The sequence below is a fragment of the Harpegnathos saltator genome, unplaced genomic scaffold (assembly GCF_003227715.2).
Source record: "Harpegnathos saltator strain DR-91 unplaced genomic scaffold, Hsal_v8.6 scaffold49, whole genome shotgun sequence".
NCBI lineage: Eukaryota > Metazoa > Arthropoda > Insecta > Hymenoptera > Formicidae > Harpegnathos > Harpegnathos saltator.
The window spans coordinates 685,507-710,071 of NW_020230304.1; the positions used below are offsets into that span (position 1 = coordinate 685,507).

At 41.7% G+C, this 24,565-nt stretch overlaps 4 protein-coding genes across 5 annotated transcripts; 2 read left to right on the forward strand and 2 right to left on the reverse strand.

Annotated features, from left to right (window-relative positions):
* The first annotated feature begins 393 nt into the window (after positions 1-393).
* Positions 394-7,311, forward strand: LOC105180521 (feline leukemia virus subgroup C receptor-related protein 2). Its single transcript, XM_025302388.1, has 8 exons — positions 394-595; positions 994-1,215; positions 1,721-1,945; positions 3,615-3,756; positions 4,308-4,519; positions 4,942-5,045; positions 5,606-5,716; positions 6,029-7,311. The coding sequence occupies exons 1-8, from the start codon at positions 494-496 to the stop codon at positions 6,288-6,290; spliced, it is 1,380 nt and encodes a 459-aa protein (XP_025158173.1). The 5' UTR covers positions 394-493; the 3' UTR covers positions 6,291-7,311.
* Positions 7,312-8,656: 1,345 nt separating this feature from the next.
* Positions 8,657-11,367, reverse strand: bai (transmembrane emp24 domain-containing protein bai). 2 transcript variants are annotated; one of them, XM_011136610.3, is made up of 6 exons: positions 11,028-11,367; positions 10,230-10,359; positions 9,980-10,050; positions 9,834-9,836; positions 9,290-9,416; positions 8,657-9,035 (listed from the first exon to the last, which is right to left on the reverse strand). In XM_011136610.3, exons 1-6 carry the CDS (start codon positions 11,205-11,207, stop codon positions 8,914-8,916), a joined length of 633 nt encoding a protein of 210 aa, XP_011134912.1. In that variant the 5' UTR covers positions 11,208-11,367; the 3' UTR covers positions 8,657-8,913. The 2 variants fall into 2 exon arrangements, with proteins under 2 accessions (XP_011134912.1, XP_011134913.1); XM_011136611.3 differs by lacking the exon at positions 9,834-9,836 and having other exon boundaries at positions 11,028-11,366.
* Positions 11,368-11,658: 291 nt separating this feature from the next.
* LOC105180518 (protein FAM50 homolog) lies at positions 11,659-14,872 on the forward strand. Its single transcript, XM_011136608.3, has 4 exons — positions 11,659-12,040; positions 12,710-13,447; positions 13,630-13,784; positions 13,894-14,872. Exons 2-4 carry the CDS (start codon positions 12,793-12,795, stop codon positions 14,125-14,127), a joined length of 1,044 nt encoding a protein of 347 aa, XP_011134910.1. The 5' UTR covers positions 11,659-12,040; positions 12,710-12,792; the 3' UTR covers positions 14,128-14,872.
* On the reverse strand, positions 14,726-16,406 carry LOC105180517 (uncharacterized protein C15orf41 homolog). The gene is made up of 6 exons (XM_011136607.3): positions 16,221-16,406; positions 15,983-16,087; positions 15,752-15,882; positions 15,569-15,648; positions 15,406-15,455; positions 14,726-15,260 (listed from the first exon to the last, which is right to left on the reverse strand). Exons 1-6 carry the CDS (start codon positions 16,316-16,318, stop codon positions 14,876-14,878), a joined length of 849 nt encoding a protein of 282 aa, XP_011134909.1. The 5' UTR covers positions 16,319-16,406; the 3' UTR covers positions 14,726-14,875.
* Between the last annotated feature and the right edge of the window lie 8,159 nt (positions 16,407-24,565).

Genomic DNA, 24,565 nt, shown 5'->3' on the forward strand with positions numbered 1-24,565 from the left:
TCTCTAGTTGATAAGTCTGAATTTCACGCTTGGCTCTGGCTTTGCAGCACGGCAGAGAGCCTTTTTGTTCAGTTTGTGCTCCTTTCTGCTCAAATGTCGCCATCAGAGCTCGCTCAACAAGTTCACTCACCAGGGTTTAACAACTCAATTGATTAGTAACTCAAACTCGGCTCTTTGACTGAAAATTCTAAATTCGACATTTTGTCGATCGCAAGATGGCGGAGGGACTTTTCGTTCAGTTTGGCCTGATCTACATGATTATATAATACTATCATGTTTATATAATATCATCATCAGACATTCATTCATATGTGTATGTGTGTGTGTGTTAAACAAGAATGTTGCATGTTGCAGTTGCGCAAGATGAGATGGAACGTTTGTTTTAAATTTTAGGCAATAAAACGACTCCGACGGAAGTGGAAGGTACCGTCTCAGTTCGGCTCTCGTCGTCCCTCGTGTTGGCTTTGATCGGTCTAGTTGATACTCGTTGCTAATGTTGGTCACAGATTCCGAGCAGACGCAAGTTTCCGAGATAATGGAAAAAAACTCCAGCGATTACGTAAAAACCACCGAAGCTGATGTGCCAGTGACGCAGGTGTGAAATTGTTTTTTAATTCCGTCGATTCATTCTAAAACCGTGGAGAAAATTACAAACGAGTTCCTCGTACGAAGAAGCAGGAAAACTAAGGAACAGAGTCGCCTCGCTTCGAGTTGACGGTTGTTCACGAGATCACGAGTTCAGGAGGGGGTCCCTTAGCGCCGTTGATTGAAACGATAATTAACGATCCTGGAAACGATCGGGGAAACCCCGCGCGAAAAAGAAGTTGGCATTCCGCGCGCGACTGTCTTGAGCGATCGAGCGATTTTTCTGCGCTCCGCTTCCGCGGAGCTTTTGACGTGACGCTTTTTTTTCTCTTCTCAATGTCACGTTGCTCGCGTTGAGAACTGCGACTGATCGAACGCGAGGTCGAAGATACGTGTCGCTGATTGCAGGCGCCGGAGACGAAGGTCTACAAGAGACGATGGCTCGTCCTCATCATCTTCGTGCTGTACAGCGCGAGCAACGCGATGCAGTGGATCCAGTACAGTATTATAGCGAACATTGTGATGCGCTACTACAACGTCACGAGCTTCCTAGTAAACATGACGAGCATGATATACATGATAACGTACATACCGCTGGTATTCCCCGCTAGCTACCTGCTCGAGAAATTCGTGAGTAGCCCGATTTCGGTGGATCAATTTCGTACGCCGACGACGACGACGCGCATCGTCAGCTGTCGCGTCGGTCTCCGCTGATTGCGCAACAACTTAATTGACGATTAAATCGTACATCAGAGATAAAGCGAGCAAATGTGTAATCGGGGACGCGTGCATTTCCCACACCTGGTGTGCCTTGATCAGTCGTGCAACTGACTCTGAAAAGAATCGTAACGAAGTAGCGGCAAATTAGAGACTTCAAAAGGGTGTACTTTGCACCGCGTGCCAAGTGTAACTTGAGATACAAAGCATGTAACTTAAGGTATCAAGTGTACCGACTACCGACTTACGTGCGAGTCCGTTGTTTCACAACGCAGCTCGACGAGACGCGACAGCATCGCGGCGCCAATCACCGGTGACCGCGTCGCGGCGGCATTCAGCCGCGTGTGACGAAACGTGTGTGAAAATATCGACTGGATTGCGATGAAACACTCGAGGGAGCGGCGGGGTGGGATTTCAGGGCCTCAGGTACGCCGTGATCTTCGGGGCGCTCGGGACGGCCCTCGGCTCCTGGATAAAGGTGTTCAGCGTGGCGAACGACCGCTTCTGGATCACGTTCCTTGGCCAAAGTTTGGTGGCGGTCAGCCAGACCTTCATCTTGTCCGTTCCAGCGCGCCTGGCCGCGGTGTGGTTCGGACCCGACCAAGTCAGCAGCGCCTGCAGCATCGGCGTCTTCGGCAACCAGGTAAGGGCTCGTGTTCTTGGCTCTTGGCGTGCTACTGAAAGCGAGCGAAAGAACCTCCGCAAAAACTTAGCCATATCTGCTCAAGTACAGTATTCATAATCTGTTGCAACAAGTTAAATAATATATTCTTTCTTTTAACTATGTTTCATACAATTGCTTATGATGAGCGTCTTTGTTAACTCATCAAGTCCGTAACAAAACTGATTGGGAATCTATTTGTTGCGATGGTTGCTTATGTCATTCGTGCCTACTTATTGCAGAACCAACGGGCCAGAAGTACATCTACATATATAATTGTTATATAAGAAATTTAATAACCGTTAAGGTAATCAATAACCGTAGCTTCTCGACGCTATGTTATGCATGCCTGATTATTTTATTGTTTACCAAGCTGCCGCGCGCTTGGCCTTGGCTGAGACCAACGAGTGAGTAGTCTGCGCTGTTGCAAGAATGCAAAAATTACCGCATTCACTTCCACCTGACTTGAATGAGCCGCTGATGATCTCTAAGCACGATTGTTCCGGTGGCCGAGAGCGCCGAGGAAACGAGGACTTCTCCAGCCTGGACATGTCGAAGCGGAGCACGAGCTCTCAAATCTCTTCCCCACGCTGCGCGGGCTCCTCGTCGTTCCGCACAACGTCTATTTTTCATTCAAACGTCAACGTCAACCACCAGCCAGCTCGTCGACTCCATCGAACGCCACTCGACTCGTTTCGCGTCTGAAAAACGCGTGTCAGCATCACTGTCGGTCGTCACTGGTCGACGACGGAGCATCTTCAGCTACCCGGCAAAATGGAGTCGACCGCAGAGACAATATCGAGGAGAGAGAGAGAGAGAGAGAGAGAGAGAGAGAGCTCATACAAGCCATCGTTCCTCACGAGTGCTCCTCGTGCGGGCGAACGAGAGCGGGCGAGCCAGCGCGCGCAGGCCACCGGAAGCGGCGGTCTGGAGTGCGTTCCTCGCCAATCGAGGAAGGGTGCTCGGAGAGATTGAAATTGCGACATGATTAGGTGGGAAACCGAGTCCAAGTGGGCACCCACGATTAATTTGTCTACCTACTCGCGGCAGACGAGATCCTGCCGGCGTTGCGGGGGACGGACGGATGATAGGACGGCGGGCGAGGAGGAGGGGGAGGGGGAGAGAGGCAGCAGCAGCATCGGGGGCTCCAGCGCTGTATATCGCGAGAATTGATCCAAGGTGCAAACTGCGGCCACTATCGCGCGTCGTGCCGGCCGTATCGTCACGCTCCAGCTTGATCGGCGAAGCCGAAAAGCCGCGTCTTTGTCTCGCGCGAGCGCTCGCATGGCAGCTCGCTTGATGTTCCTTCCCTCCTCCGCCGCCTCCTCCGCCGCCGCTCATGGCGAGACATGAGACCCGGAATCGCGTCGCTCTTCCTCGGCAAAAACGAGCGGGAAGCCGGTTGTTTTAACAGCTGGAGAGCGAAATTCTCCGCTCCATCTGGGCGACGCGGGCGAGGATCGGCGCGATGCACCGATCCGGCGGAAGCGCGACTCCGCGCAATTCCGTTTATTTGGCAAACAAGACGAAGACAGGATAGAAATAACACAAACGGGCGAGAGTGCCGAGCGTTTCCTCTCCCGCGCCTTTCTGCCGCGCCGACCGCCTCGGCGACGATTTCACAGGGCATTCGTCTCGCTTTCTGTTGCAGCTCGGCATAGCCATCGGTTTCCTGTTCCCGCCGATGTTGGTGGAGAACAGCAGCAACGTCTGCATCATCGAGAAGGGCTTGCGGCTTATGTACTACATCTTCGCGATTTGCACGACGGTCATTCTGCTCCTCATATTGCTCTGTACGTGTATGTTCTCCGCTGAGAACCGCGGAGCGACCGCGCGAAGCTTTTCCCCCAGTGTGCGCTTGTGACGAGCGAACGTTTTCTTTTCTTCTTTTTCTCCTCAAAATTTGGAATATCTTTTCTCTTCACACGAGCTTACGCCGGGAGAGAACTCGGTTCGCGACCGGTCACCGTCCGAGCGAAATTGACCGAGGACCTCCTCCGGGGATTCTCTTGTTCTCACGACCGAGTTTTCCATTTGGTTTTCCGTTCTCTATTTTCCCCTGGCAGTGAAAAATTCGGTTACACTGAGGGATTTTTTTTTGCCGCGCAACCTCGCACGCAAATGACAGTAATTAATATATCTGGCCCTGTCTTTCCCTTTTTTTTTTTACAGGCATTCGTAGTAGTTTTTTTTTTTGTAAGAAGCGAGGTGAGAGAAGTGAACATGAAAGAAAGAAAGAAAGTGTTCAATATCAGCCCTCCCTCCTTCCCCCGTCGCAGACTCTACTGTGTCGCGAGTCCGAGTATTCTTTTATCCCTTTCGCTTAAAGGAGGTTGATTTGCAGTCTTCAAGTCGGAACCGCCATTGCCACCCAGCCCTGCGCAAGCTGTGCAGAAGAGAGAGAACAAAGAGAGCAACGAGAAGTTTTCTCACTCCATCAAGAAGCTGTTCACCAATATCAGCTACTTGTTGCTTCTGTTCAGCTACAGCATCAACATCGGCATCTTTTACGCCATCAGTACCCTGCTGAATCAGATTGTTCTCCAGCACTTCCCGGTGAGCATTTTTGGGCTGAAACTTCCGAAAACCACCACTCTGTCGCCATGAATTTTAGTAGAAAATATTTACAATGGTCTCAGATGAACAAACATCCGTTCGTTGTCACATGATCATACGATCACGGTGCATAGATGAATTTGGGAAAGCAGTGTGGTGCTGATTACGATGTATAGTGTTACTCGGATACATTCCCCGAAATTTCTCGTCCTGTCGATCACAGCGCGATTTTGCGAACAGACAGATTCCTTTTACAAAAGAAAAAAAAAAAGAAAAAATACGCTTGATTATCCCGAAAACGAGATTACGGGGGCCTATTACGGTTTTCGGATGAATTTACTCACTCTTCGCAATGTCATTTCACGTGACATTAGTTATCAAAATTGTCGATTGAAAATGTGATGCATTTCCGTGGTTTGCAGGGACACGAGCAAGACGCCGGCCGAATCGGCCTGACCATAATTTGCGCCGGGATGCTGGGCTCCGTTGTGTGCGGAGTCTTATTGGACAAAACGCACAAATTCAAGTGAGTGGTCGGACTTTGCAGCTGACCGTTCCATGAGGAACGACGGCTCTCGCGGCCCTTTCCTCGACACAGTCCCCGGATAGACAAATTTCGGCATATGGTCTGACCGAATCATATAAAGACTGAATTCGAAAATAAAAAATAGCAGCATCATCAAGAGGCACCCCGAAATATCATATGAAAAATATAGAAAAGCGTTTCTATTTTTTTCAATGGAAATATCATTACTTACTTTTTTCGTATGATATCTCAATTTCGAGAAATTTTCTATATGAGATCTCAATTATTTCATATGATATCTCAATTGAGGTATCATATAACAAAATGAATAATAACGATATTTCAATTGGAATATCATATGAAAAATATAAAAAAGCTTTTCTATTTTTTTCAGTTGAGATATCATTACTTATTCTTTCATATGATATCTCAATTGAAATAATTGAGATCTTATGTAGAAAATTTCTCGGAAATCTCATTTTAGATCTCAATAGAAATTTTTCAGTAGAGATGGCATCATAAAATATAAATATATTGAATGCGTGCATGCGAATTTGCAGGGAGACGACGATTGGGCTCTACACGCTCTCCCTCGTGGGGATGGTAATCTTCACTTTTACACTGAACGTCCGCAGCATATACGTCATCTACCTCACGGCTGGCATCTTGGGGTAAATTCTTCAGCGACAGCATTTATGTCTATCGTTTCCTCGTCATCTCCTCGACGAATCCTCCTCTTCCTCCTCTCTTTGTCCCGCGCGAAAATTCACCTCAATTATCGAATGCGGATACTAAGACACTTGTGACCCACTCAGCCAGACAGCGCAACTTCCAAAAGGTGTCTTCAAGACACCAAGTCCAAGAGACACCTCATTATCTCAGGTATCTCTTAGACGTTTTCAAGAAGACGTCCTTTAGAACTCGCGCTGTCTGGGTGAAAGCTTGCTGCGGCCTACGGCGACTACCACGAGCTCTGTTTGCAGCTTCTTCATGACCGGCTACTTACCGGTGGGCTTCGAGTTCGCCGTGGAGCTCACCTACCCGGAGCCGGAAGGCACCGCCGCCGGCGTGCTGAACGCGGCGGTGCAGATATTCGGTATCACCTTCACGATGCTGTACGGCTACCTGTTCAATATATGGGGCGACTTCTGGGCGAACGTCGCACTGTGCGTGACCCTCGGGTTCGGCACGCTCATCACCATCGTGATCCCAAATAACCTGAGACGCCAGAACGCGAAGGCCTGACCCTCATCCGGCTCAGCGTAATCCAGCACCGCGGTTCAACCGAACTTAACTTACCCCTCAAGCGTCTGTGCATCGCGCGTGTGCTACAAGTAGCGCTGTTCTTCATGGCCACGCTGTGCGTTTGCGACAAGAGCAGATGAGGAAGCTCGTCGGTGGGTGAACCGTTCCTCTCGACCTTGTTGTTGCTGCTGTTGTTGTTGTTGTTAGCTGATCCTCTTGACCTCAGGTGAGCGGTAGTAAGTAGGCGGCGTTAGGCAGCGACGAGTTTTGATCCGACGAAAAGAAGGGTGCGCCGGGAGAGCGAGCTCAAAACCCGCACAGATAATGTTCGCGGGGAGTCGGCGAGAATTGTCGTGTTACGTATTACTAAGTTACGAATTCGGCAGAGCTCCTGGAGCTCAATCGTGTGCCGTGAAACGGCGAAGGTGGAAATTATGAGTAAGTAAATTTACTAAAAAAAAAAAAAAATTCGGCGAGAGAAGTAAATATTTCGGTAAATTCACTCACTTTTGTCATTTCCAAGTTGATCCTCTAGCGCCTCGCCGCAATCGTCTTGACTGACGACGCCGAAAACGAAGAGTGCGTTCAACGTTCTTGCGAGACGCTTTAAGGTCCTAAAGTATGTCCACACGAAATGACGCGATCGGTCGAGCGGATCTGGAAGTCCCGGAGACTCTCCTTTTGCTCTTCTAATAATGAGTTTGATACGTGGTCTACTTTGTAACTGCAAGTTGACTTTAAGCTACTCTACGTTTACTTACACTGCGGTTATTTATTGATTATCAGGACAAAAGAGAAGCATTTCGGGGGATATTTAACGAGTCTGCTCGATCGACCGCGAATTTTGTAGGCAAATTTGTTTGGTTTGAATGTATTTCGCAAGAATTTCCAGCGCGTTTTTTCGCTTCTGACGTCATCAGTCCGCACCGCAGCTTCACCGTTTTCCTTCTGTTTCTCCCCGTTTCGATCAATCGACTTTATTCCTCGTGAAAGACAATCTCGAACTAAATTCGACAAGAAAGAAAACAAAAAGGAATCGACGACTCCCTTCTCATGTACGTCGCGGACTCGACGGCGATACGTGCCTAGTTCGTGCCATTATCGTCGCCTGATTATTTCCGATCTAATGAAGCGAACGAAGGATAATAAGCAACGGTCGCGCACGACAAATATTTTCCTAGACCGCTTATGTCGCCAAGACAAGAAATGGACGGTTCGTTAGACAGTGTGTAGCTATTCGTGAATTAGCTGAGTTTACCGTAGCATCCGCTCGCGGATACTGTAAGAGGAGTTCACGTACTAGTACTAGGTTTTCGTCCCGAAAACGGAATCGTCACGCGACCCCTGTTGGAAAATTTCCATTGAGATCTAGAGTGAGATTTTCTAGATGAGATCTCAATTATCTCTTATGAGATATCATATGAAAACAATAAGTAATGATATTTCAATTGATTACATGAAGAGTAGAAAAAAAGCTTCTCCATTTCTGCGACCCCTGTCGGAAAATTTCCATTGAGATCTAGAATGAGATTTCCGGAAAATTCCTAGATGAGATTTCAATTATTTCAATTGAGATATCATATAAAAAAATAAGTAATGATATTTCAATTGATACATTATATGAAGAGTAGAGAAGCTTCTCTATTTTTCTCAATTGGAATATCACTATTTATTTTTTCATATGATATCTTGGTGGAAATAATCGAGATCTCATAATTTTTCAGAAATCTCAGACAGAAATTTTTAACAGAGACGTACTTTGTGACCCTTGATCTTTGGCGCGACAAGGACGCGATCGTGGGCGTAAAAGCAAAAGCAGCTCTGTAAGCCCCGTGAACGTGCCCCATCTAGCGTGCCACCGATTGTAACTCTCCAACCCGAAACGTGAGAACGCAAGCAAGATGAGATCCACGCTACGTAATTGTGTTAGATACTTATTCATGTGCGACGTGCAAATAGCATCCCGTACAAAATCTCATTGATCGTGAATGCGCGGTTATCGTGATCCTCTACCGCGCCAACAGAGCTCTCCAAGCATCTCCGCTTTCAAATTAGCGACAAATAAATCGTCTTCCAACGCGACGTCTCGCCATTGTATTTTTTAGGCAATTTATCATTCCCATAAAGATTGTTCTATTTTGTAAATAAAATGTTGAAAGGTACGGTGTATTGTGAGTCTCTTACCTTCGTGCATCAGCTTTAAGTGCAAATGAAAAAGGGACATACCGAAAATATGTTTATAAAAGTGCGCACGCGTGTACAAGATTTTCCGAGAAATGAATTTCGTATCGCCGACGTAAACGGCTAATCCGGCTGAGATCCGACGTGTCTATAACGCGAATAACGAAAATGAGTATATCTCGTGCTACGATGTTAATAAATTTTTTATTTATGAAATCATTTAGCCTACACTCGCTTAAATAATGCGCTGTCGATAACGGGGCGTACGCACCGGGATGTGCGACAAAATGATAAGGGACTTCTACATCGTATCGATCCCGATGAGCTGACACGATCTGTAACATCCTTTTTACACACTCGTCTCGTACAATTTCTATGTTGCGGCGAATATAAAAAGTGTTTGACGATTCGAATACGAAGTTACAGGTAACAAAGACACCGTCTATTCTATGAGCTTCTTCATCCTGAAGTAACGTCGGAAGTAAAAGAGCTGCCACGTGGACAAGCCGAAGAGGATGCATATCGAGAGTAAGCTGAAGTACAGCACTCGGGTGTTCGTCGTCTCTGAAATGGAGAAAAGCGCGTTTTTTCATTACTCGTTGCATCGTCGAGTGACTAAATTCTCAATCGTTTCCGATGCAATCCGAAACTTCGGAACAAAATTGCACAGTCGTCCTCTTTGACGACTCTTCTATTGCTTACGTCTGAGAGAAACCAAGCGAGATAAAAATTTATAACCGCCCGTATACTTCTCTTTACTTGCGTTAGCTCGCGGTTCTCTCTGTTTTCTCTCCGCCTTTCTTATTTATTCGACGTACCATTTGTGTCTCTCATTTCCTCCTCATTCTTGCGCATTCGGGCAAAATCTTGCACTATCGCCTCGGACAGGTCCTCCAACCGTTTCAACTCCACTTCCACTGGTTTCAGTTTGGCCGCCTCGCCGATCTACGATCGAACGAGACGGATAATGATGATTCTCAAGACCGACGGTCTTGTTAATGTCGCAATCGATAGAAATCAAACGAAAAAACGAGCACATCTATTGCTGAGCAAAACTAAAGCGCAGTGGATGATTTGTGTATGTGTTCTGTGTACTTCGTACAGAGCAAAACAAAATATTATTAGGGACTGAGATAGTTAACTGTTGGGAGCCGAATACGACCGATTGCGTAATTACGGTACTTTCTTCAACGATTCTGCATTAACGGAATGTCTACAGCGACGAAAGCATGCAACAAATTAACAAAACTGTGCTATGCTTCAACAGCTTAATCCTATGACTGGCTGTGGTATTGTATGGTGCCAGTTTGTTGACAAAACGCATGCCGGTGAGAGAACACAATATTGAAAATTCTACTTTACCAACTGCGCCGCGGAAACAAGCCACATATAAAAAGAAAGTAGATAAAATAACGTCAGAAAGTTCCTCACATGTAACGATACCGGGCAAGTATAAAGTTCATGAGGAATATGATCATCAATTACAATACATAGTTGGGTGAACTTACGCCTTCGTAACTCTTAGCCTCAATACCACGTTTTGTGATTAGCAAAACTTCTTGTTTAACACCTCGTTGATCTAAAATTATATTTAACGTATTATTTTTAATATTTATATGTGTATGCTATATATTTATCTTCTCTGTATTTCTTAAATATTTTAATATATATTATATAAACATAAATTTCTACATCATAACAGGAACAATGTTTGATAATGATTAGAAATAATTAAATTAAAAATATTAATATACGTACGGTTTGGAACATGCGAAATAAAGCATATCTCAAAAGTGTCATAAGTTTCAGTGACAAAGGAGAACTTTAATAATTTTCCATGGGGAATATCTTCCTTCTGGGATAATATGTGTCCTTTGGAATCTTGAATCTGAAAATAATAAAAAAATTTATTTCAAAGATTTATATTTATTATACATTATTTACGACTGACAACTACAGTTTATGTCAGAATCTAAATGTACATGTTAAAAGAGAGAAAGAGATAGGCATACAAGAGTTCTGTCTTAAACTATATTCTCTATACTTCTTTTTTGTCCTTTACCCAACAATTAAAGTATGAATATATACGCAAGTGAAAATATATTTTTTATCAAATATCAATATCTTTAACAAAACGTATATAAAAATAAATCAAATCAATATGTCTGCTTCCCTTGGTTCTACCTTCTGCTCTGTTTGCTAAAAATTTTCCTATTGCCTCCTCTTTCTTCCACTGCCTAAATGTATATTTATTTGACGTGAAGAAAAAAAAAAAAAGATAAGGCGAGCTTACCATAAGGTTCATTTCTCTCTTATTTCGGTAACGTTCTTCACATTTTATTTCTTCTCTCTTGTCGCACCCCCCAACGTCTGACTTTCATTTCACATTTCTACTTTATTCAAGAAAGAGCGGGGAAAAATAGCCAAAACAAACGAACTTACGGTGCATCAGAAAGAACAAGAGATTCGCGAGATCAGTTGTCTTCATTTCGTTCCCACATTTCGACACGAGATAAAAGGAAAGAGTCGCTCCGAAGCAAATCGTAATCTACTTACTACATAGTCTGTCTTCTGACCTAATGCTTCAGACACTTCGTACTCGCCTGTGAGGAGTACGTTCGCGTGCACCTCCTCCTTCAGACACTTGTGACTGTTCGGCTCCAGGTAAAACATGATGCAATGAGCCTGAGCGATCAGCAAAATCGCCAGGAAGGTCTCCACACCGAAGTGACTCATTTTGCCAGTTATTAACGACGATTCGCAGTGATCGTCCCGAAGAGAAAATTTTAATGTATCACCCGTCTATCGCACTCACAGGACATCCGTCATCGACTTGCCGCGATGAGGTGGCAACCATTGGCCATATTGATAATCCGGAGTAGAATGGTCGACGTATCTCTGCCATCTCTCTCTCTCTGTCTTCCTCTCCCTCTCTCTCTTTCTCTCTCTCTCTCTCTCTCTCTCAATGTTAGGTTAGAATAAAAGGAAATATACGTATCTCACTCTAGCTTAGGCCGGCTACACACGGAAGCTTATGGCGGAAGTTGGTTAGGGAACATCGCAGTAGCCAATCAACGTCCCACACGCCACATTTTCGTAAATATTATTATTTCCGGGCAAGCAAGGTGCTGAATGGCTATCGCAGTATTCCCTAGCCAACTTCCGTTAAGCGTTACCTGTGCATCGACAGGTGGTGGGCATTTTTTATGCGGAAGTCATTAGACATTAGACCAATTCTAGACGCCGAGTTGGACGCTGGTGTTTTGTCGGATTTTGTTTCTGATTGCATTTACCAAGCAAGCGTCAAATTTGTTCTATTAGACGCTTGGAGCCAGGCCAAAGATAGGCCAACTTATTTACACCCACAGCACGATTCCAATTTATACCTGAATTATTTTAAGAAAAAGAATTGTCGCTGTGCGCAATTTCATGTGTCCCTCTACAGCGTATGCGTCGATGATCTAGGAAATCTAGAGTGCAGTGTCGATAACCCAGTAGAAGTAAGGAGGTTAATGAAGGATCGGGCTTTTTTAAATCTGTAAACATTAGACTAGACAGGAGAATAATTGGTAAATGCATTGGAAAATTATAACAAAACGTTCGAAAAAGATTCTGTTCTTAATTTTTTCATGTATGCATATGCATATGCAATGTGTCCCAAAATTATCCAACCAAACGTTAATACTATTCTAGAAATGAAGATAAATAATAAAGGTTTAGTGCATCCAACATGCATCCAAAAACAATCATTAACGAGTTGCTAGTTTAAACTTATATGTTTAAATTTAAAATTATGACGATGATTTATAACAAGTTTAAACTTATGATCATATAACACGCAATTGTAGATAAATTGGCATCAAACTCGCATATAATTGCAAGGACTGTTTAAAGTGACTACTCTCAGCGGCATGCTTTTGCATGCTTTCTTAAGAATTGCTAAACTCTGTCAAAAATGATAGAAGAGTTTTGTATGATATCAAATGAATTTATAATGTGCTTCCAAAGTTAATCAATATTTGGGATAGGTTCTGCAATATAAACTAAGGTTTTATGATACCTTTTAAATAAAAATCATAAATAAGATTGATATCAGTAACCACTTAGATTTTTCTTTAACTGAATATTTTTGAGATACTTTGTATATATCATTTCATATTATTTAAAAAAAATCTGAATTTTAAATATCTTGTTAGTGCATTATACAATATATATTTCACAATTATGTCTCTTTTCAGATTTCATAACTATAAAAATTTTGTTGAGAAACTGAAAGGATTTTTATATTTGCTTGAGTAGCAAGTGATTATTCGTATAAAACATGGCTCATTACAAGGGAGCGGCCAGTGAAGCTGGTCGAGCCATGCAGCTAATGAAGAAGAGAGAAATTGCACAGCAAGAGATAGAGCTGCGTAAAAAGAAAATTGAAGATGACTTGAAGATTCATAATATAGAGAATAAGTTTGCAACTCATTACAATGCTGTTGAACAACAATTGAAAACTTCCACTATTGGTCTTGTTACGTTGAATGAAATGAAGGCCAAGCAGGAAAATATAGTGAAGGAACGCGAAAGGAAACTTGCTCAAAAGGAACGAGAGAAAGAGCAGGAAAAGGAGAGAGCATTAGCAGCTAAGCAAGCAGAAAAGAACAAACAAAAACGACAGATCCAGGCATTGTCTTTTAATCTGGAGGAAGAAGAGACTGAAGTTTCTGATGATGAAGTCAAGGAAACGCCTATAAAATCTGAAGAAAAGCAACAGAATGGACATGTAATTAAGAAAATCAAGAAAAATCCCGATGTCGATACGAGTTTTCTACCGGACAGAGAGAGGGAAGAGGAAGAAAATAGACTTCGGGAGGAATTGAGGCAAGAATGGGCAATGAAGCAGAACGCGTTGAAGGAGGAGGAAATTGAAATTACATTCAGTTACTGGGACGGATCAGGTCATCGCCGAAGTGTTATAATGAAGAAAGGTATTTTAATATAACATATCGTCCGCGCACATGTGTTCACGATTAAAATTTTGCATTGTTAGAGCAGAAATATTATGATGTGATAAAAAAATATAACTTGCAAGTTGAAATACTGATGTGATGTATAATTGTATATAATTTCTTTCATATAGATTAATAATATTTGCTTTTCACTTGTGTAGGTAATTCCATTTACCAACTTCTTCAGAGATGTTTAGAAGTGCTGAGACGTGAATTCAGTGAACTTAAAACAGTGATGGCAGACCAATTGATGTATGTCAAAGAGGATCTTATATTGCCACATCACTACACATTTTATGATTTTATCGTAACGAAAGTATGTATAAAAAACAACAATATTCATTTCCTGCAAAAAACATGTATGATGTACTTTAATTACAATGAGTAATTAAGTAGATTGAATATAATGTGATTTTCTTTCTTAGGCACGAGGAAAGAGCGGACCTTTGTTCACATTCGATGTTCACGATGATATTCGAGTTATGCATGACGCTTCTGTTGAAACCGAGGAGTCACATGCTGGAAAAGTTCTACTCAGGTCTTGGTACGAGAGGAACAAGCATATCTTCCCAGCAAGTAGATGGGAACCTTTCGACCCAACGAAGAGTTACGACAAGTATACAGTGTCGGATAAAAATAGGAAGAAGGACAAAATCTGATAAATTTGAACGCAAACTATCCGGTCTAGCACAGGAATAATAATAATATCGGGTTTGTTCTTTTTCGAAAAACTTTTGAACTAGTGCAATAAATTAGAATGAGACAAAAAATGTCTGTTTCATTTCAACTTATTGTAATTCATAAGTCCTTCGAAAAAGTTCTTCGCAAAAGGACGGACCTATTATTTTATATTTGAGAGCTCAAGTCCAAATTACGATTGTAAAATATTAATTTTACGACCGTATTGGTAGGTACTCCAATATATGAATGACATTGTGATATACATATACATGTGTATATATGTATCTATATCGCGTATGTTGTAATTACTCTGTGATTTTGGTGTAATTAGCTTAGGTTAATTCAGTAGATTAATTAGTTTATAAAGTGGATTTATAATTTTTATTTAATTAATTAATATATTAGTATATTGCGTTAATATATCATTAGTTGTAAGTTTTATTTGATTAGTCTAAATAGATTTATAATAATTAATTAATAAATTACATGATAAGCTACATGTAAGTTGCTGAAAGACTTAGATAAGGACTTTGAATATAAGGATCTTAAAGTAGGTGGGTAATATTGTCAACAAGATTGCGTTCTTGTCTCAATTTATTAAACAACAGTTGAACACGATAAAATCACTTTCCGTAACGGGTATCGTCGGGAAATGTATCCGCGAGAGTTGCGTCGAACTCTTCAAAATGTAATTGTACAAAATTAATAAATACCGATAATGTATAGTCACGTGTTTGTGGATTTAATGCAAAGAGGATTCATATAAGTGATATTTTCGGGAAAATGATCCATTATGATAAACCTCTTCTCGGTCGATTTGTTCAAAGTCTCGAGAAATCCAAACCAATAGATAACTAGTCCGGATCCGAATCTGTTCCAATAGCTCAAGAACTGCTCCTTCATATATTTCTGATGAACTTCCGCATTACCAAAACGTGCCTTTGATTCAATCCAGTTGATCAGACAACCGTTCACCGCGATTGGTACTTCCAATTTAATATCTGGAGTTTTGTCGTACCCCCGCAATCGTAAGTGCTCTTCGTTTCGGAACGCGATATTTCTTTGTATCAAACTGTTCTCGAGCTTAATTTCATATTCCTGTCCTATACAACTGAAAAAAAAAAAAGTATAACTTTCCGTGATGTGTTATTATGAGAAATAGAATGAGTGTTGAATTTAAATGAAATCATGCTTCAACATGTATTGATCCAAGTTTGTCATGAAATCATTAGTGTTTTACAGTGAAGGATATTTACATTCCCATTGCATCAGCTATAGGTCCATATAGATCATCGTATAACAGACACTGTAAGTAAAAATTCAACTACAATATTTTAACATCAGAAGGTCTATAATTAAAATAAAGTATGCTGTTTATATGAAAAAACTGTGAATGAAATAATTTCAAATAACAATTACCAGATATATCTCATACGCAAGATCCTTGTCCCTAATTAGTGTAGTATCCTTAAACAGCTTGGTAATTAAATTCTTGGAGGCTGAAATTATTTCACAAAATAACATTTTCAAATAATCTCCCCGTAAGAACTTTTTAATTGTATCATCTTGCTTTGTGCATATATTGCTCAAAGTTGGTTATACCATTTGCATTTTCAAACATGCAATATCTTTCCAAGACATTACGTGCTAATAAGGCAGGTGAGGCATCTATATCCTTGGCTATTCTCAATAAAATACCTGTTGGTTCTCTATTATTTATTGCTTCCAAGTAACTGTAAGAATATTATTAACATAATCAATATAGACAATGATGATTGATACATACTTTATTTTTATTTTATACTATGTTTACTTCTGGATAAATCAACTTACCTATCATAATAACTTTTATTATTTCCGAATAATTTGACATGGTTGACTTTCATTTTCTGTTGTATTTCCAAAGATAAAATACTGTAGAGTGTATTAACCGGTATACTGTAGGAATGTAAATAGACAATTTTAAATATAATTCTAATATTTTCTAAGTGACATACAAGAAATCAAGAAGACCGATTTTATCTAGTATTTGTACTTTTCAACCTGACTGCAGTAAAAGAGAAATTCTTACTCGTTATATTTTTCCTTCAGCATTTTGGCACAATCTTTCGACAGACCTCGAAAATTCCGAATTGTCGTTATTATGTCATTGTATAATTCGGTCTTCATTATTTACAATGGTTGTTACAACTCATCAAAGTGTCAAGTTGGTACATCAGTTCTTTTTAGCTGCACTCAGCTGTACTGCTGAGTGCAATAAGTGAGAGTGAGACAACTATATTTCTTCTCTTCTTACTCTAACTAGAGAGGAACCTGAAAGCAGAGAGGAAGCTGAGAGCGGCCAACACGGCGTTTTCGGCGACACCGATTTTTCACACTGGGAATGGGCGCCATCTGCATCCATTTTGAGAGGGAACTACGATGCTACATCCACTTTTGGATCTCGACGGTAAAACCTGCATCTGGTGGCTGTCCGTGCTACATCCACTTTCGGCTGTTTATGTCCGTGCTACAAACATAATAGCGTACTTGACAAGCACGGTCTCGCGCATTGTTATGCATTTGTAACATGAATTAACATGTTAACATGCACAAAAAAATAAGAGATTGTATATGATTAATATCATGAAGATTATATACGATTTATATCGATATATAAATATATGATAATAAGATAATATTTCGTGTGTACCCAAAATTATTTTTCCAAAATATTTTAGCGGTACGTTAGTATTTATTTATATTCCGGCAGGCGTTTTTAGTGCAGTTGTGTCCGTGTGCATGTGTTGCATTGAAAGTGTGCGTGACGTACGTGTGCATATACGCACTCACACACGCACACACGTGTCATACGCAACAGATAGAATCTCAGGGTATATGCTTAAACATTTTCAATTGCCGTACGTTTCTATGTAAGAATGTAGTCGGCACACACACGCAGAGAAACTGCTCCCGTCTATCCGTCTGAAGTCCCGCCCTCCGCTCGGCTTGTTAAAGTTTTTCGGCTCGGCTCGGTTAAAGCTCGGAAGGTTAAAGTTTTCCAAGTTTATATATAATATGCGTTTTTTTGCTGCCCATTGTCAGGGGGAGCAGAATGTCCCCTGACTGTATAATACGTCTTATATATTACATCTATTGCCAACTGTTGGGGGGGGGCAGATTGTCCCCCGACAATAAATTATATAAAATTGGGGTCAGGCCTATGCCTGAAAATATACTGTATTTACCCCGGGGGCATGCCTCCCGGGGAACATTTATTGTGTAAATAAAGTAGTATGCGAAGGTTAAAGTTTTCCAAGTTTTCTCCGTTGATATCTCCGCTTCTACTGGGAGTAGAGAGTCGCCACTTACGGCAAAATGTAGGGTTTTGAGAGGACTTTAATTTGGTGCCAGAACCAAGCCTGTATCTCTAACCGTTTAGGAGATATCGAAGGTTAAAGTTTTCCAACCTTTCTCCGTCGATATCTCCGCTTCTACTGGGAGTAGAGAGTCGTCCATGTAGTGCAAAATGTAGGGTTTTGAAAGGGCTTTAATTTGGTACCTGTCCGAAGCCTGTATCTCTAACCGTTTAGGAGATATCGAAGGTTAAAGTTTTCCAACCTTTCTCCGTCGATATCTCCGCTTCTACTGGGAGTAGAGAGTCGTCCATGTAGTCCAAAATGTAGGGTTTTGAAAGGGCTTTAATTTGGTACCTGTCCGAAGCCTGTATCTCTAACCGTTTAGGAGATATCGAAGGTTAAAGTTTTGCAACTTTCTCCGTCGATATCCAGTCTTCATCCGTCGATATCTCCGCTTCTACTGGGAGTAGGGAGTCGTCCATGTAGTCCAAAATGTAGGGTTTTGAAAGGGCTTTAATTTGGTACCTGTCCGAAGCCTGTATCTCTAACCGTTTAGGAGATATCGAAGGTTAAAGTTTTCCAACCTTTCTCCGTCGATATCCATCCTTCATCCGTCGATATCTCCGCTTCTACTGGGAGTAGAGGGTCGTCCATGTAGTCCAAAATGTAGGGTTTTGAAAGGGCTTTAATTTGGTACCTGTCCGAAGCCTGTATCTCTAACCGTTTAGGAGATATCGAAGGTTAAAGTTTTCCAACCTTTCTCCGACGATATCCAGTCTTCATCCGTCGATATCTCCGCTTCTACTGGGAGTAGAGAGTCGTCCATGTAGTGCAAAATGTAGGGTTTTGAAAGGGCTTTAATTTGGTACCTGTCCGAAGCCTGTATCTCTAACCGTTTAGGAGATATCGAAGGTTAAAGTTTTCCAAGCTTTCTCCTTTGATATCTCCGCTTCTACTGGGAGTAGAGAGTCGCCACTTACGGCAAAATGTAGGGTTTTGAGAGCACTTTAATTTGGTGCCAGAACCAGGCCTGTATCTCTAACCGTTTAGGAGATATCGAAGGTTAAAGTTTTCCAAGCTTTCTCCTTTGATATCTCCGCTTCTACTGGGAGTAGAGAGTCGCCACTTACGGCAAAATGTAGGGTTTTGAGAGCACTTTAATTTGGTGCCAGAACCAGGCCTGTATCTCTAACCGTTTAGGAGATATCGAAGGTTAAAGTTTTCCAAGCTTTCTCCTTGATATCTCCGCTTCTACTGGGAGTAGAGAGTCGCCACTTACGGCAAAATGTAGGGTTTTGAGAGCACTTTAATTTGGTGCCAGAACCAGGCCTGTATCTCTAACCGTTTAGGAGATATCGAAGGTTAAAGTTTTCCAAGCTTTCTCCTTTGATATCTCCGCTTCTACTGGGAGTAGAGAGTCGCCACTTACGGCAAAATGTAGGGTTTTGAGAGCACTTTAATTCGGTGCCAGAACCAGGCCTGTATCTCTAACCGTTTAGGAGATATCGAAGGTTAAAGTTTTCCAAGCTATCTCCTTTGATATCTCCGCTTCTACTGGGAGTAGAGAGTCGCCACTTACGGCAAAATGTAGGGTTTTGAGAGCACTTTAATTTGGTGCCAGAACCAGGCCTGTATCTCTAACCGTTTAGGAGATATCGAAGGTTAAAGTTTTCCAAGCTTTCTCCTTTGATATCTCCGCTTCTACTGGGAGTAGAGAGTCGTCACTTACGGCAAAATGTAGGGTTTTGAGAGCACTTTAATTTGGTGCCAGAACCAGGCCTTAATCTCTAACCGTTTAGGAGATATCGAAGGTTAAAGTTTTCCAAGCTTTCTCCTTTGATATCTCCGCTTCTACTGGGAGTAGAGAGTCGCCACTTGCGGCAAAATGTAGGGTTTTGAGAGCACTTTAATTTGGTGCCAGAACCAGGCCTGTATCTCTAACCGTTTAGGAGATATCGAAGGTTAAAGTTTTCCAAGCTTTCTCCTTTGATATCTCCGCTTCTACTGGGAGTAGAGAGTCGCCACTTACGGCAAAATGTAGGGTTTTGAGAGCACTTTAATTTGGTGCCAGAACCAGGCCTGTATCTCTAACCGTTTAGGAGATATCGAAGGTTAAAATTTTCCAAGCTTTCTCCTTTGATATCTCCGCTTCTACTGGGAGTAGAGAGTCGCCACTTACGGCAAAATGTAGGGTTTTGAGAGCACTTTAATTTGGTGCCAGAACCAGGCCTGTATCTCTAACCGTTTAGGAGATATCGAAGGTTAAATTTTTCCAACTTTTTTCGTTGATATCTCCGCATCTACTGGGAGTTGAGTGTCTTAATTATTGGTGAAATGTATGGTTTTTAGAGCACTACATTTTGTGCAAGAAACAGGCCTGTATCTCTAGCCGTTTAGGAGATATCGGAGCTTAAAGTTTTCCAACTTTTACCTTTGATATCTCCGCTTCTACTGGAAATTGAGTGTGGAAATTTATGGTAAGATTAGGGTTGGTATAGGACTACATTGTGGCAAGAGCGCGTTCCTGTATCTTGTACCGTTTAGGAGATATAATAAGTTAAAATGTTTAACTTGTGATGTGAATATCTCCGTTTCTACTGTGAATTGAAAGTCGAGCTTTATGGTCAAAGTAGGGTTGATATATAACTATATTGAAATAGAGCGTTCCTGTATCTTGAGACCTTTAGGAGTTATCGAAGGTTAAGTATGCCATCGATGAGGTTCGCTTATAACTTCCATTTATCTCAAGAGCGCTTCTCGGGAACATTCCGTTCGAAAGGTTAGTCCGCGATAAAAAGTTTCTTATGATCTGAGGCCTCTGTTGTTTAAAGTTAAATTGCAGCAACAGTATTGTTATTGGTCAACCCTGGGACCGGCTGCTAACATCCATTTGTGACGTCTGCCGCGCCTTTGCGATTACCGATAAATTCAGTTTTCTTGATTGCTCGCGCGATTTCAAGTGGCCATAATATATGGCGAGAATACATGGCAATATATGGGAATAATGTATGGTAATAATATACGGCAACAATATATGGCAACAATTTATGGCAACAATATATGGCAACAATATGTGGCAACAATATATGGCAATAATATAGGACAATAATTCATGGAATATATTTTCGTTACAAGAGTCAATGCAAATTTGCGGCATGCACAATGTAATAATAAAAGTAATAATAAAGTAATAATAAAAGTTCTTTCTGCGAGCTTTGAGTCAGACACTCACCAATGATGATATTGATGATGTCCTGTTGCATCCAACCAGATCCACCAATGTCCGCCCATGTCCGCTGCCGCTCTCCATGTCGCGCATGGAGACAACATCCATCTTGCAGCTCGTCCCACGGTGATCGCTACACTTTCATCACACTTCCGCGACGCGGTCGATACGCCGTATTAGAACGGCGATATTTACATCAATTAACGAACGTTTTACTCGCCATCGGTGGAAACTTTTTGCGCGCTGCGAAACGGACTCTATAAACTCGATCGGGGAGGAGTAAGAACCGTTTGAAAATTTATTGACTCGTCCAACGGATTTTTACGGTGCTTTTTGCGATTGCGTCTGAAAAGTCGCGAAAATGTGGGATTATCGATATCTACGAGTGAAATATTCGCGACGCGAATGCACGCGAGGAAAGATTAGACAATCAGAAACCGGTCCCCCTTAGGGAGCGCAAAGAGAGAGGAGCGGGGCAAAGTTTTCACGCATTATAGCTCTGTCATGACGAAGCTTACGTTCGCGATACTTTGGCGAAATGAGAATTTAAGTTTTCTTTGTTAGCAATGCGAGTAAAAACGCGTATATTGACAACTGCGATCGCGATATTCAAAGGCACGCGAGCGAGAATACCTCAAGCTCGGCGTGCGCTGGCGCAATTTCTACGCGCATTATACGCTACTCGAGACAATAGGGATTGTGATGAATGGACAATATTGCCAAATAATTCTACAGCCTGTTTTGCAAATAAAAGAAAAGTAGCTAACGATATCGGCATTTAGGTATGAATATATTTTATACGGACAATTGAATATTGTCAAATAATTAAATCGTTAAGTAATTCTGCGGCCCGCTTGAAAAATAAAAATAAAGCAGCTGATGTCGGTGTCGCGTTTGTACATATGAATATTCTCTTATTCAGATGACTGAACATCAAAAGAGAATCATTCAGTATTTTAAATCTTGTATGTAATGCAGGCTATCGATCAAGTAATCCCCTAATTGTTTCGAGCAATGTATTTTATTCAACGTCACAAATACACACATGCAAGTATCTATTTGCAATTCGCATTGACTCGAACGATATTTTTTAGTCCCACATCCGTCATGCAGAATTTTGTTTCTCTTTTCATTTTGACTCACCGAAACGACTTGCAGTCAGAGCCGGCCACGTTCCGCTTCAACTCTGTAACAAAAAATTCACATTTGCTCATCAATTTGACCAACGAGTGCGGGCGAGTAAAAGAGTAGTTTACCCTCTGCGATCGTAATTCAAGTCGAGCCGGAAATTATATCCCAGCTCTAGATCGCCAAGGATCAAACAGAGGACTATAGTAAACTTGTAAACTTACCTTCAAGCCGACTCTGCTTCGCCCGAACCGGATCCTCCGGTGCGGCATCCGCGTCCATCGGATTGCTGTTGCTTTCCGCAACAACTGAAACAGAAAAATAATTTTCTCGGTTGATAACCTGCGGTAGAGAGAGAATATCTTTGATCGGGACCAATCGAAAATACGGATATATTTTGATACGGAATTTTTATCTTTATATTTTTGTTCCAACATTGAAAATTTAAATGGGACTTGAAGCTTTCAAGAGAGCTGATGAGGAACAAGTTACAAAGGCAAAGATCGTAAAGAGTTGAACACAGATGTGTAGGAAACTTGTAAACTTTACCTTCCGGCCGACCCTGCTCTGCCCGAACCGGATCCTCCGGTGCGGCATCCGCGTCCGCCGGACTTGCTTCCCGCAACGTCTGGAACAAAAATTTAGCGTTCTTGGTTGGTAAGCTGCGGTAGAGAAAAAATGGTTGGTCGGGATGAGTGGAGAATATTCGCTACGATTTTTTTTCTTTATTGACATTGAATGTCTAGATAGGAGCTCTTGAAAGAGCTGACGAAAGAAAATGACAATAAGAAGCGGAGACAACAGTTGTGTGCTCTCGAAAATATTCTTTTACGGATGGACATTTAAATTCAGATCCCGTAACAAGAGTAAACAAACTTGAAAGAAGCGCTGACCGAAAACAAAAAAGGTCGCAGTCTAAGAAGCGATATGACGTTGAATATTCTATATAAGACCAATATTCTCACACAGGCATTGGGAATGATTCAGAATGTTTGATTGAGAACATGATGAATTCGAGATCCACGTCCATAGACCGTTATCCGTCTCTGTCTGGATCAATATCTTTTGTATACAACAACGCAATAAATAGATAGACAGACAGAAATTGACGAGAGTAATTGCAAATTCATAAATGATGATGATTACTAGTCGGATGATGACGGATTGTGAATGCCGAGCGCGAAATTCCGACTTCTTATTCCCGGAAAATTCGTCAAACGTACGCTCTCGTTATCGGAGATCTCCCGCGTAATAAATGATTCCACATACCTGGAAACGTGACGTATCGCTGCCGGCGTTCTGCTTCTCGACTGCTGAAGTCCTCCGGATTTCACTCGCTCACGCTTCTAATGCTGATACTCGCGATTCGACCGTGCAGTTAATGAATGAGATGCCGACGCGATGCCGATTGAGTATCTCGAGGACCGACAAGATATATTTCTTTTAATTACACGAGACGGAAGTGACGAGAGCGTCGCGCACGGCTGCTGCTGATGGAATAAGGTCGAATACATGAGGTGCGCGAGTATTATAATACGAAGGGCAAAAAGTGTCGTCGCTCGCGAGCCGATCAACACAATCGGCGCGATGTAAACATTGCGGGCCTCGGCGGCGGTTGAAGCAAGAGAGACTTGCCTTTCAGCGTCTCTTGTTTTCTCGAAGGTTTCGGAACGACGAGGGGAATGCGAGGAGGCCTTTCAACTGTACGCGACATTGATGCACTCTATTTATTGATTACTGAAAATAAAGAAAATTACTCTGTCGAAGCATCGGACATTTGTTAGCTTTATGTTAATTAAAGAGGAATGTATACGATTAGAAAATGTGTTAGCAACTAAGAGTGTTAGCAACAGAGTGTAAGTTGTTGTGACGCCGTTTTCAGAGAATAATTAAAGGTCATGGTAGCGTTAAAGAATGGAATTTCATCCTATGCGAATTTAGTCGCGCTCTTATTAAATATTAGTCCTGTATAAAATATCGTATTTAAAAGTATTGTTTCGCATTCACGAGATTTTGTCGTGAATTCTGCTCTCAGATTGTATCGCGGGTGAATACTTTTTAATGCAACGGAGTATAGAACGTGAAAATCTTGTATGCCTCTGAATCCGAAAACGATTAGGAGAAGAAGTGAATATTTTTCAATACGAAAGTTCGCATTTAAAAATTATCGATTGCGATTGAACGCAAGGCATATTTGAAACGAATTGAATCCTTGTTAATGCGAAGCATTCACTACTGCCATCTCGCATTTAGCGCAGTGAAATTTAATGGGAACTAATACTTTTTATTTTCCCTTTCTTCGGATCAGAAAGCAGAATTCAGACGTATTCAAAATGTCAATACTTTTTAATATGTTTCAGTTCGACATTTTATACAGGGAGATTATCCGCTGCGGACAATAACTCTTCTACTTTTCATTTAATATTCAATGATGATAAATAACATTTAATTGCATTCGTTTGGCTTTTTTTATTTCGAAAATGAGAAAATATATACCGGGGTGAGATTTTACCCATGACAACATTAACATGATTTTCTTTGATGCTTTTTTTAAAAGTTCAAATATTTCGTCGACTCGCGGGATATTTATAATCGGAGTCTCGTCACGTTAATTACCTGAATAACACGTGCTCCTCCGAGCGGATCGAATGCTCACCGACGGTCACTGTCAATGCCACGAGCGAATGTCCGGAGCGGATGGGATGCTGAATTAAAAAAAAGACG

Coding starts and splice junctions, on each gene's coding strand:
- LOC105180521 (XM_025302388.1), top strand. CDS start 494: ATGTTGGTCACAGATTCCGAGCAGACGCAAGTTTCCGAGATAATGGAA. Junction 1,216..1,720: donor GCTACCTGCTCGAGAAATTC/GTGAGTAGCCCG, acceptor GTGGGATTTCAG/GGCCTCAGGTACGCCGTGAT. Junction 4,520..4,941: donor TTGTTCTCCAGCACTTCCCG/GTGAGCATTTTT, acceptor CGTGGTTTGCAG/GGACACGAGCAAGACGCCGG.
- bai (XM_011136610.3), bottom strand. CDS start 11,207: ATGAGTCACTTCGGTGTGGAGACCTTCCTGGCGATTTTGCTGATCGCT. Junction 10,051..10,229: donor TATTTCGCATGTTCCAAACC/GTACGTATATTA, acceptor ATATAATTTTAG/ATCAACGAGGTGTTAAACAA. Junction 9,036..9,289: donor GGAAATGAGAGACACAAATG/GTACGTCGAATA, acceptor TCTCCATTTCAG/AGACGACGAACACCCGAGTG.
- LOC105180518 (XM_011136608.3), top strand. CDS start 12,793: ATGGCTCATTACAAGGGAGCGGCCAGTGAAGCTGGTCGAGCCATGCAG. Junction 13,448..13,629: donor AAGTGTTATAATGAAGAAAG/GTATTTTAATAT, acceptor TCACTTGTGTAG/GTAATTCCATTTACCAACTT. Junction 13,785..13,893: donor ATGATTTTATCGTAACGAAA/GTATGTATAAAA, acceptor TTTCTTTCTTAG/GCACGAGGAAAGAGCGGACC.
- LOC105180517 (XM_011136607.3), bottom strand. CDS start 16,318: ATGAAGACCGAATTATACAATGACATAATAACGACAATTCGGAATTTT. Junction 16,088..16,220: donor CTGAAGGAAAAATATAACGA/GTAAGAATTTCT, acceptor ACATTCCTACAG/TATACCGGTTAATACACTCT. Junction 15,649..15,751: donor CATGTTTGAAAATGCAAATG/GTATAACCAACT, acceptor AAATAATTTCAG/CCTCCAAGAATTTAATTACC.